At 42.5% G+C, this 12899-nt stretch overlaps 1 protein-coding gene across 1 annotated transcript; it reads right to left on the reverse strand.

Moving 5' to 3' along the window:
* Window positions 1–341: 341 nt before the first annotated feature.
* On the reverse strand, window positions 342–4694 carry adora1b (adenosine A1 receptor b). The gene is made up of 2 exons (XM_034537521.1): window positions 4354–4694; window positions 342–2797 (listed from the first exon to the last, which is right to left on the reverse strand). The coding sequence occupies exons 1-2, from the start codon at window positions 4692–4694 to the stop codon at window positions 1996–1998; spliced, it is 1143 nt and encodes a 380-aa protein (XP_034393412.1). The 3' UTR covers window positions 342–1995.
* Window positions 4695–12899: the final 8205 nt, after the last annotated feature.

The raw sequence follows: 12899 nt of genomic DNA on the forward strand, positions 1-12899 counted from the left end.
TCGCTACCTTGATAATGTTGAGAGGCAACAGTGTTTGAAGCTAATGAAGCGCTACATTCAGATACCAAAGCAGTGGGCATACACCATTTTGAAACCAAGGTCTGGAGTTCACATCCAAACACAGACTAGCTGTGGTTATAGGTTTAGGCAAGACGTCCCTTTGGGTCAGGTTAAGGAATAACTGCATGGCGAAAAGAATCCACGTTGACAATATTATCACGATTTCAGTAGAAAACTTTGTTTATTCACTCTTTTTTGGCAAATGAATTACACTCAAAATGTGAGTGAAGGGAGATGGAGAGAGTCTGTAATCATAACTGTGTTAACGTTACCACCGGTATATTGTGAAACCCCTTGTTCACTATTGACCTTATTGTGACTTGCCATGTACTGCTTATGTTAATATAAAGAGTATTTTTTTGTGGCATTAGGTTTTCTTCAAAACATATTTATGTTGCACATTAGTTGTATTTCAACATATTTCTTGGAGATAGGGAGAGACTGTGCTCAGGAGAACCATTTGCTCCAGAGGTTATTCATCAAGCTATAAATAATATATCACAACTATTAATATTTCACTATTCTATTGGAATCAATACTGTAAACACATCTTGAAACTAGCATTAAGCACATGATATCATACGTTTATTCATCCTCTTTTTTTCCTTAAGTGTGTGTTATATACAGTACATCTGGCCTATACACTTTGGTGTGGATTGCATTAAGGTTTCTGTCTTCTCGGCCATCCGAGCATCAAAATATTGAGTGACTGCCTGCTCGTGCCCCAGATGTTTTTTCTCAAGACTGCAATAGAAAATACATAAGAGATTGTCAACCACTCAGGAGAACATCAGTAAACTGTCTTGACCCCGAGCTCTGAGTCTTTACAAGAGACAAAACTGAATTACTTTACATTCATATACAGTATTTTGTCATTGGCATTAAACATAAGTTCTAGTCTACAGATGCCCCAAGTTGACATTTTGCAAAGTGATGATCTTACAGTTTAGTTAAGATACTCACAATCTTCAGGTTGCCTTTCCATCCCAGTCCATACTAATTACAATACTGAATAAGGCCATGGAAGCCACTGTTCCCCGTGGTATGTTATGATAATGTTATCAGTCCATGTAGTGTAAAAAAGGAAAAAACACAGCTCTCACCACCAGCTGGCGTGGAGGCTGGATAAACACAAGCTTTAAGTGCATCTCTGTCTTTCTCCCCCATGAGCTGCGAGGCTCCTGCACGCAGCTTCTAAAAGGTTCAAACCAGCCGTTCTCTCCAGATGCTTGTTTCTTATAGCTGTCCATCTCTTCAATAATGGACCAGTACTGCTGGATCTATTGAGGGACTCAGCTCCTGCTGAGAAGGGTAAGGGATTACAAAACCCTCCAGTCTGCACAGACAGCTCCTTGCTGTAAAAAGCTCTCCCATAGTGCCACTTGCTCTACCACTGTTGTGCAATCAAGACCCTGAAGAAGAGATGAGCGTTCAAAGCTGTGCTGCTGTCGTCCCTTATTTACATTATTACATTCATATTCTTTAGCTACAGTCCGTTTAAACATACACACGGTAATAAAATGAACCTGTTCGTACAAACTTTCATTCTATAGCAAATTATAACATTTGATAATCTGACACTGACCAACCACAATAACTTATATTGCACATTTTGTAATGTTCACACCAACTGTTTGACCATAATGAACAACAGTTCAAGCTGAACGTCTTCAGTCTGTTACTAAGATAGTCACTGTCAAAAAGACTTCCATTATTGCAAGAAATATATCCTTTTTTTTTGTGCTCTGACCAAACTTTCATAAAATCCACTCCTCTTGAGTAAAGATAAATTATCTTCCAGTATTAAGTCACCTTCATCCCTACAGCATCGTAGCACTTCATGCTCCTCATGAGACTAAATTAAAATGAGGAGAGAACCAATGCTCGTGCACTGATCATTATCTTTCAAGCCATCCATCCGCTTCATTCCTCGGATTAGACGGAGTTCTGCTCCAGTAAGGGCGGATGCTCTGTAGGTTGTTGAGGTGGTTTGGTCCTCTGGTCCTGCTGCTGCTCAGGTGAAGGTGGCTGATGTGGTGGTGGATCAGATGCAAGGCTTTCCTTCTGAGGGGGCTGTGGTGGGCTCGCTGGCTGTGACTCTGGATTGGGCATCTCTTTCCTGTCACTGGGCTGAATCTCCAGAGCCGGTGTGTCCTTGCAGCAGAAGTACTGCTGCCAGATTTTCCTGAAGGCCGTGCGGAACTTCTTAATACGGAAAGCGTAGATAATTGGGTTGACAGCAGAGTTGCCATGGGTGAGCAGGATGGCGACGTAGAGGAGGACTATAGGCTTCTTGCACTCAGGGCAGAAGAGCGTGATGCAGTTAATGATGTGGAGGGGAAGCCAGCTGATCGCGAAGAGAAAAAGAACCAGAGCCAGCGATTTTGCAAGATTCAGCTCCTTGTTATAGTACTTGTTGGGGTCTGCGTGGCTGGTGGTGAACTTCTTGTTGTTAAGTTGCTTGTGGATAACATAGAAGATCTCTGCATAGATGACCAGCATAAACAGCAGCGGCGGCAGCACCCAGCCAAAAAAGTTGAAATAGACCATGTAGTCCATGCTGATGACATTTTCGAACTGGCAGGTGATAATGAGGTCAGAGCTGATGGAGCCGTTCTGCTGTAGGCGCTTCAGGTTGTTCCAACCTAACATGGGGGTGAGCCCCACGATGAAGGCCACCGTCCAGCATATCACCACTGCCAGCCCTGCTCGCCGAGGGGTCACCACCCGCTTGTACCTGCAAACAACACACAAAGGTCAGCACTTTCTCTCACAGCGCTGTCAGGACTTGCATGGTTTCATATATGCAACATCTTTGTCTTTCTGTCGGTGCCCTTGGGCTGACAAAAGGTGTAATTCACAAGAAAGAGTTAGCATTCAGACCACACGCTCCTGGACACATTACACACTTGCAGCACCTATTTCCACTTGAACAGGACCGTGCCTGCAAACCTTTATCCGTAGATCTTTTCTTTTGCAGAACTGCTGCTTTTCATACTTCCTTTGGTTCAGGGCAACACCAAATCAGCCCATAGTTCATACAATTAGATTAATATGATCTAATAATTTATTACAGCAGACACAAGCTGCAGGACTTGGCAAGCTACAACCAGCTTTAACATATATGGCTTTGTCATTGTATCCAGTGTTTTATGGTTAAGAGACAGAAGGTAGAATAAGAAGGTGCAGAGGCTGTAAAATCTTATCACTGCTCTCCTTTGAACAAGAAATGGCACAGAGAGACAGACTGATAGTTGCCTTGAGGCAGGGAAACAGATCTGATCCCACTCATGTTGAAAAGTTTATGGAGCAACCAATGCTCCCTTTCGGATTACTAATGATGGATATTTACAACATGTAGAGCCTGAAGCAAAACAAAACCCTGCAATTTAGCCCATATCTTGGATTAGTATGGACCAAGAATTGTTGTGTTGAGCCAGTTCTGTGTCTGAAGCATGGCAAGGTGATCATCATTCACACACTGAGCCTGGGAACCGGTCTGCTCAGAAAAGATCATATGCTAATCTACCAGCAGGGAGAGTGGGAGAAACAATCCTCCCTCTTAATCGAAGCTGTGAGAAAGGAATGGCAGTAGCACTCCCTAGTGACAGCATTTATGATTTAAATAACTCAAGGACTGTATATTTAGGATGGAAACGTTGGAAGGTTTTAACAGACTATCTGGTAAAAAGCTAAAAACCCTAATAAACTGCTATCATAACCCACAAGACTGTGATAGCTTTGATTGTTAATCTATTGTCAGACTCCACTGACATTCTCAGACAATGAACAACTCTCTTCTACTAAGCTGATCTGTTCAGCCTTTCAGCACCACTGCTCAGTCTTTTGTTCCAGCCTGCCATGATAAACTACTTGTGGCATTAAAACTGAGAGGGATACCGAACATATTGACGGCAAATATTACCTTTTTTTGTGCCCTCAAGAAACACAGAACACATATTTCACCTGAACCCAACCCCATTCTGTCAGTGTGCTACTCTGCCACATGTTAGCATCAGGACAAAGGAACTAATTCAAGCTGTTGGTTGATCAGAAACGCCCTGGTTAGCTGTCATGTCAACTATATGCAAATAAAGGGACTGGGAGGATGGAGGCTGTGAAACGAAACAAGACCCATGAGGAAATAAATGCCCACAGCTCTGGAGCTAATATAAACAGTTCCTATGGTGTTGATAGTGCCATCCATTCCTATCACCGTCACTGTCACGTGTCCACGTGGCACAGATAGAGAGAATAACGCCTGTCCGTATTGGGTATTGAACACCTCATTACCTGGTCGGGATCTTGACCCTGAGATAGCGGTCAATTGCAATAGCCAGTAGGGCCAGGATGGAACTTTGCGTCAGCACCAGCACCGTGCACGCGACGAGCAGGCAGCTGTAAAAGTGAGTTTGGAGTCCGATACTGATAGTAATGGCCAAAGGAATGACCAGAGCTCCCACTGCAATGTCCGCCAGCGCGAGGGAGACGATGAAACAAAACGTGTTATCGCGCAACGATTTGTTAATTTTCACCGCCCAAACCACCATCACGTTTCCGATTACAGACGCGACTGCGATCACCACCTCCATCCCTATGTAGAGCGACTCCGCTGATAGAAGTGCTCCGGGCATCCTTGCAGATGATTATGTCCTTGATAAGAACAAGATTGATTTCAGAGAAGCCAGAACAGCAGTCCTTGATCTTTTCTGTCACACAGTATTTTCCAAATGAGCTGTGCGTCCATCCGTTTCATGGTGTCCACATTTCCTGGTTAAGAGATATAAATAGCAACACGATAATCCAGTTATTTTGAGGAAAGAAGTGCGTTAACCAGCAGCATATCTAAAGATGAGGGGGTTTCCTTTGGAGCAGGTGTTGTGGTCCGGTGGTCGCTGTGCGTCGCTTCCGCGCAGTGCCCTGCGCATCCACTTGGCTAAATACACCTGCTCCTGGTGAGAGCAGCATCCTTCCCGTGCGCTCCGAGTTATCCAAGAGGGCGCTTCATCTTCATCGGTCACCGTTTTTAATTCAACAAAGCCGGTTTTAACAAGGCAATAAGCTATCTCCTGGACGGAGGCGCGCACAGTGGCAGCTCCTGCGCAGGCGGGTCCCTCTATCTCTCCCCCTCACTGTGCTTTCGGTAAGACCAATAATGCCGTTGCCCAATATAGCTGCGGTTTTCTCAGCTTTTTTTTTGTTCCATTCAGATGTTTTGTCTTTGTTTCTGTAAAGTCAATATTCTTGGTTTCACTCGGAGTCTATCATTCCCTTTGGCGCGTGCGTCTGCTTCTTTATACATGCAGAAATACATAAATGCGCTGTTGCCTTCTGCGGGACCGTCCCAAGGAAGTCAGGTCGTGCAGAGCTGATTTGAACTCACTCTCGTTATAAAATGCCATGCACGCCTTCCCCCAACGCCTTTTCAAATGCTAATGGACTTGTTGGTTACCTATTGTTCTGATAAGAGGAGAAGCAGTGAACTGCCACAGCTGCCACATAATAACATAGATAACGCTATTGAAAAGGGCAGAGATCATATACACAATTCCTTTGTGACAAAAGAGAGAGTTGAAAGATGGAATCAATATGAATCCCACTGTTTCCTCATTTTACAGCAAAGACTTAATTTAATTCACAACACCTCAGAGAAACATCAATCTGATATACAAATAGATATTCAGGTCATTCTAAATATATGCGTCAGACTTCAAAGACCTCCACTCTGAGCCCAGCCTCCAAACTAAATATATAACAAGACTGGAAATGGTATGACTGATTTCGAAATATTGAAAATAATATTTCCTGCCTCTGACCATTCAAAAGCATGTTTTCAGTGACACAAGAACCCTTCCTGCCGCTAGAAACACGAGATATCCCCTGAGCAGCCGAAAAAACACAGGTGTGAACCACAGCGTAGGCATCTTGTGCTCCCTCGCTTTGGGTCAAAGGTTTACAGCCGCGAGCCCTCTGACTGGCAAGAGCTCTGTTATTACATCAGTGCAGGAAAGACAATGTAGACTTCATGTGAAGGCGTCCCAGATGGTGCACTGCGCTAACTCGCCGTAACGCACGTAGCCTGATATGGAAGAAAGCAGAATGATACAAAAACAGAAAGGCACTACTGTGGTCAACATACACACCAGGTGACCGTGTGTGATGGTATGACTGCCAACAGTCAGCAGGCACTCCGCTCTAACCAGCTTCCCTGAGTGACCAGCGTCATGGTCAGAGACATCAGCGTGGGGTATAGAGGTCAGCCAGCATACGCTAATGAAGGAAGCAGCCATATGGTCTACTGGAGGTGATTGGCACAAGACACATTTCTTTCATTATCATTTTAATCAGCACAAGTGTGGTGGTAATGTATGAGAAATCAATCTTTACACAGCAAAAGGTGTGAAATAACACATTTGGGCTGATATGGTTGACAAGCCAGAGCAATTCTGAATGCTTTTTAAAATTATTTGTTTCACCATCAAGGTTGTATTTTCTTCTATGCGTTCAATCAAGTGTCATTCAGCATACAACTTCCAATGTTATGTCAAGCCGTGAGAGTAGCAAAGGGATCCTGAACGTGGCATACATATTTCAGGCTGTTTCCTCACTGTGCTTTATCCTTTGAGCAGCTTAGCGACAAGCTCAACATCGACAGAGGTGACCAGCACAGACCTCGTAATGCTGCGTTTTCTTCTTCAGTCAGTGTGTTCACTGCGGGCGACTGTGGCTCGCTGGTAGAGCAGGGTCGTCCTTCAATCAGAGGGATCGGGGGTTCGAACCCCGTCTCCGCTAGTCCATGTCGATGTGTCCTTGGGCAAGACACTTGCCCCAAATTGCTCCCGTAGGTGCCAATGGTGTGTGAATGTTGTATGAATGTTAGTTAGTGGCACCTTGCACGGTATCCCCTACCATCACTGATGTGTTGTGATGACAAGTAGTGTAAAAGCGCTTTGAGTGGTCGGAAGACTAGAAAAGTGCTACACAAGTACAGACTATGTACCATTTACTAAGGACTGCACCATGGCGATGTGGGAACATTCTCTGTATCACACAAAGACTTCCTTAAATCTACTTTTCTCACTATCAAGGCCTTTCAGGGATGAGTTGGAATGAACAATTCCGCCATATCCACACAGTCAGGAAATAAGGGAACGCTTCAGTAAACGATTGTCATATTTTTGCCATTTGGGGACGTGTGACCAGTGAAGCGCAAGGTGCTTCAGTTTTCTGAGGCGGTTCAGAGTTCTTTTCTTGATGAGTCCCGATTCAAAAGATATCTCAGCAGTTACAAAATGTCTAAAATATGTATGTGTTCTTCACCCAGCTCAGAGTTTTTTGATTGGTGAAAGTAAAACAGCTTTGAACAAAAACCTCTTCATCAAACGCAGATCATCCTGGTAGATGACAGAAAGGCCCGTAATGGGCACAGGCACAGTGTGACGCCTTCACAAGCTTGTACAGTGTGTCAACCTTTTTATTCTGACACAGCATCATTTAAACGAGAGCTTCAACTGCCTGGATAAAGAACCAAGCACTGAGCATGTCCATATTCAAATGAGAAAAGATCACAGAGCGTCTTCCTCCCCTGTGTCTTGTCGGCTGAACTCGGTTCAAAAACAATATTGCTCAGTCATTTAAAAAAAAAAGCACAAGCCATGAACTGCAGTGGTGTTCCCAGCAGACCGCTGACCCAGACGGAAACAACATTATTAAAACTGACAAAAAGACTTGGGATCTTGGCCTATTGGCCAGGACTCAGTTTAGCCATTTCAAACAAAGCCGGGGCCATTGAGGAATAAAACTAAGGGCCATGCAGGAAAAACAAGACAAGATGGATAGCCTGGGCTTCGTCGCTCAAAAGACCTTCAATGAAATTCTCAGATATAAAAACAATATAAAAACATTCGAGCATTCACATGTATCCCCCTGAACAGTTGAACAAGCACACAAACAGCCTGTAAAGTATCATGGCCGCTGGGAATAGACCCTTGTAATTTCCATGGAAATTCTCCAGAAAGTGGTGCATCACAGAGAGAAAAAGAAAAACAGATGTTAGATTAGATGTACGTACTAATTACTTCCATGAAAGCTATTTGTTTATACACAAACACAGCAATCAAGTGTGCTTGTTTCCTCTACAATTAATATAAAGAAACAAACAGAGAGTAAAAGCATCTGCACAAGGCAGAATGTGTTGCTTCAGGAATAATAGATTTAATAGCATTGAACAGGTGACTTTATGGATAGAAATACTGCACATCTGACTGCTGGTGCCTTTGTTGCTTATACTGTAGATTAAAAATACTTTGGCGTACTTTAATTTTCTTCCTTAATCAGAGGAAACAACCTGTGGACCTAATTGTTGCGTACGAGCTGCCAGCTGACCCACAGCATTCTGCTTGCTCATCGTCCACAATGTACCCGTCAAATTAACCACTTGAAGCTCGAGCTGACAGGGTGAAAATAAGAAATGTCAAGGGCTAGGAAGCAATCATTGATCATGACTGGGATATTTTAAATGTGTGAATCTTTCCATTTGGCCTGCTGATGAGGTCCTGGCAGGGATGGAGCCATGAGATTTAGAAATACTGGACTATCCCGCACCTGTGCATCAAATACATAGAGATTGTTCAACTCATTCATTAAACCATTCAACCATGCATTTTTCTTCAAAGCACAATAAGCCTTAAAAATGTGGGAAATTGTGATCAGGTGATTAAAATCCGTAAATCCTCAGAAACAGAAACAAGTAGTTATTAAGTTAAAGAAGTGCTTTGACAATATGAGAAATGTACTTATTAGTTTACTAGCTCATCACCTCTTGTTGTTTTAACATTTTGGTTTAGTACCAATTAAACAAACAAGATATAGCATGCTAATTATTGCGCTCTAAAAAGGGACTGGGGGAGATTGTGTTGCCTTTGGACAGACCCAGCTCGCTCTTTCCATTTGTTGAAGAGAAACTTCTTTCAGGTCCAATTCTGTAGCTGTTTCAGATGAGTTTGATTCATTTTATTCTATTAAACTCCAAATTGTTAACATATTCTTTTGACAATATCCTACTCTTTAGAAATCTGTATGGAAAAGTATAGGCTACCAGGTAAAATAATCATGTCTTTATGTTGTCAGCTATTGCTCTTCAGATTTAATATTGTCCTTTCAGTGGAGAAAGTTAGAGCATAATAGGGGATTCCCCATGTGTTTGTATGTGTGTATGTTGGTAGGTGTGCTAAAATGAAAGGGCGAGGACCATTAAAACAGAAAAGCTAAACCCAAAACCGCGGTCTCTGTAATGCCGCTCTGTGGGGAGAGCGTCATCCAACACCAACCCCCAAATAAGATTACCGCGCAGAAAATACTGAGCCTCTCAAATGTTCCGTTGCATCTCCCACCGCTCTTCCCTCCATCTGTCTACACACAGAAAACCAGCAGACACTAGTGCCACTCACTGCCTCTCACAAAATATCAAGGTTAAATATATAATTCACACCTTGCATGTTAACATTTATATTGTTCATTCTGCATTGCCCGCCCTGCTCACTGATGAGCAGCTGATCAGGGTAAAAACATTTTAGATTCTCCCACAGACGGCTTAACAATAAAAAACGCTTTCCAGCAGCCTTCATACCAATCATATAATTAAATACAGAGCTATTTGTAGGCAAATGTGTCAATGTAAGTGAGGAACCCACATCCTGTTTTCGTAAAGGTGGGCGAGTTGACTTCGTATTGTGCTATTTTTGACATCATTTAAATTGGACTCTGTGAGCGCAATATAGCTGATGTCAACAATGTAGAAAAACTAGTTATGATTAGTCTTGACTTCTTCTCATGGTTACTCACTGTTACACACATATCGAAAGGCCTCGCATAATAAGAGGCCATATTTAATGTCTTTTTCCCAACATCTATTAATGCTGCACACCACTAATTGGAATAATTTTGACAGCAGGATGTACAGTAAGAGGATCACAGCTTGGACATGAAATATTGATGCGCGATATTATATCAGCCGGCAATTGCACATTTGTGTAATGTAAAGTTCTGCATAAACAAGGCTCACACTATATAATTAGATCACGAAGTGAGAGGGAATAAAGATGAAAAATTATGGCTTTCAAAACACAAGTTAGCACCTCCCTCTGAAATCTGCCTCTTGTTCGGCGCTACAGTAGTGAACTCTCTCTCTTGCATATAAAACAACATGGAGGAAACTGGTGGAGAACCAGCGAAAGGGAGAGAGAATATAATTTGATAGGAGTAGGAGAGAGGGATCGGTTAGGGCTGTGCACAGCGCATAGATAGATGAGAGAGGAGATGAAGGGAAATGAAGGGAGAGGTGGAACAATGTGTGGGTTAATGACAACTCTAATTCTAATCTATTTAAGAGGGGTGGTCAATCCCAAATTAAAGGTCTTGATGTGGCCTTTTGTGAATTGATTGCTCCAGAGTGTGTCTTTTAAAGTCACGGCTGTTGTCGGCCCACTTTGCTGCGATGTTCCTTTTGAAAAAGGCGCGTCCCGACGAGTAAAAGGAAACTGGGTCAAACGTGTAGTTTTGTCTCTCTGTGGATGAAGACGTTGTGCTCGTCGTCTTTGATGTTGGCTCGGTGATTTTGGAGGCTGTCAGGATCCAGTGTTGTAAAAGAAAGAATTCATAAATAAAGCCTCATAGGAGGATACATTGAGACGCTCCATATTCAGTGTGCGAGCGAAAGACTTACATCACGTATCGCCATACGACACAATGATATTGGGCTGGGACTGTGCACTGGTCCTGGTCTATCATGCACAACAGTTTGGATGCCACTAATCAGAGTGGCAGACTGGGGAATGATGCATCATTCACAAACATATTATGTATGCTGCTGATTAGATAGGTAGGGGGCATTTCATCTGTTAATTTATTCTGATGCCTCTGTGTTTGTCTAACTGCTTATTGCCTGTGTCACGCACACGAATGCTGTTCTCTATATTCGGACAAAAAGGTGAATTAGGCCAAACTCCGTATTTTAATGCTTGTATTCCCTGACCAGATAGCCATCAAGTTACATTATTATTTGTGTACATTAATCCTCCCAGAAAAAAGAATATTCAGATTTTGGTGATTTTATGGTCTCATAGAACTATTTTTTAAAGATTATTAATCCCTGGTTTATGAGCATCAATGTCTTTGGTGGATTCTCCTATCCTCCTTTCTATACCATGAACAATCCCAGAATGTTTTATACTTATGCCACTATCACGTGTGTGTGTGTGTGTGTGTGTGTGTGTGTGTGTGTGTGTGTGTGTGTGTGTGTGTGTGTGTGTGTGTGTGTGTGTGTGTGTAGATGGCACATGCGTTATTGAATTGGTCTTTACAATATGTGTCACCAGGAAGATATGTTCCCCAACACCACCACCAACAACTTGTGTGTTACTGTATAGAAGACTAACATCTGCTCTTCCCACAGAATAAATGAGGCAGAGTCCTTGTGCTACATTCACTTGCATGCCAGCCTGCACAATTATTCCTTTTCACCACCTCTCGATTGTAAGAATCCCCGGACTAAAACGTGATAAAGAGGGAGTTATGTGGGTCCTCTGAAGCTTTTAGAATATCCAACATTGTAAACACTGTGGGCAAGACAGCATCTTCTCCTTCACCGTTACTGCCTCCAGCAGTGACACATCTCTACGAATAAGACACTGATTTGTGCAAAAAGCAGTCCAACTGACTTATTTTCCTGTTCCTGTTATCCAGATGAAACTGGAGAAAATATAAATAGCTGCAGGGTTAGATGGAGTACAGAATGTACTCAGCTCGGAAGTCACACTTTAAATTAAGCACTTCAAAAACCATACTCTCTTTGGCTTCTCTATTACATTTGAACAGCCTTGTTATCAAGTATGTGTAATACTTGTAAAACAAACAATGACTCAAGTCAGAAAGAGGTTTGTCTGAATTGCTTCACCCGCAGACACAGTTCTTGTCAAATGTTTGACAGCATGTTCACCCTCTTTGCACTCCCCAGAAGAGAAACTGAAACTGAATGTTAAAGGGTCCCCTCCCTCTTCCTTTCAAACCATCTATGGCTGAGAGGAGGCATGATAGCTTATTAATGAGATCAATCCCTGCACTCTGTGGCCACTTGCCATTTCAATTCAGGAGTATTATTGCAAATTAAGGAAATTGTTTGCAGATCTGGAATTATTAAGCACCATTTGGAGAGTGGTGTGTGGGTTTACACAAATGGGACATCTACATATTGGTGCTATAGGCAGGAAATAATTACAGAAATGTGAAATGCATTATGCTTGCTTCTGTGTGGATGCTGGAAAGCGCTTCGGTCACAGTGGGAGGGAATAAAATCCCTATAAAAATATGTGGATGCATTAACATTCAGAAGCTAATGAGAGGCACCATTTTAGTCTGCCATTTGCATCGTCATGATTTAATTATAAAGGCAATCAGTGTAGTGTGTCCAACATCTTGAAAATGAAATAGACTTCATTGGGTTTAGCATCGATTGATTTAATGTAAGCAGTTTTCCATAGGCTTTTAAATCACAGGACAGTTTAATTGAAGAGACTGGAAGTTAATGAGTTTTAATGTAAGAGACAAGAGCGCAGTTTGGGAGATGAGGATGTAAACAATCTTGTTGTCGATCAACTGGTCTTGAATCTAATTTCCATAATTGTTCAGTTTTGACTTACTTTGCATCCATCCATCAATCCCCCCATCCTTTTAAACAATACACCCATCCATCCTGTCAAAGAATCATCCATCCATCCACTCAAACAATACATCCCTCCATCCATCCCTTCAAACTATATTTATCAATCCTAACAAGCAATCTA

Source organism: Cyclopterus lumpus, chromosome 7 (genome assembly GCF_009769545.1).
Source record: "Cyclopterus lumpus isolate fCycLum1 chromosome 7, fCycLum1.pri, whole genome shotgun sequence".
In the NCBI taxonomy this organism is placed as follows: domain Eukaryota; kingdom Metazoa; phylum Chordata; class Actinopteri; order Perciformes; family Cyclopteridae; genus Cyclopterus; species Cyclopterus lumpus.

What these genes read in the sequence shown, in the direction of transcription:
- adora1b (XM_034537521.1), bottom strand. Translation starts at nt 4,694, where the DNA reads ATGCCCGGAGCACTTCTATCAGCGGAGTCGCTCTACATAGGGATGGAG. An exon ending in AGGGTCAAGATCCCGACCAG is followed by an intron (nt 2,798 to 4,353) that starts GTAATGAGGTGT and finishes TGTTGTTTGCAG; the next exon opens with GTACAAGCGGGTGGTGACCC.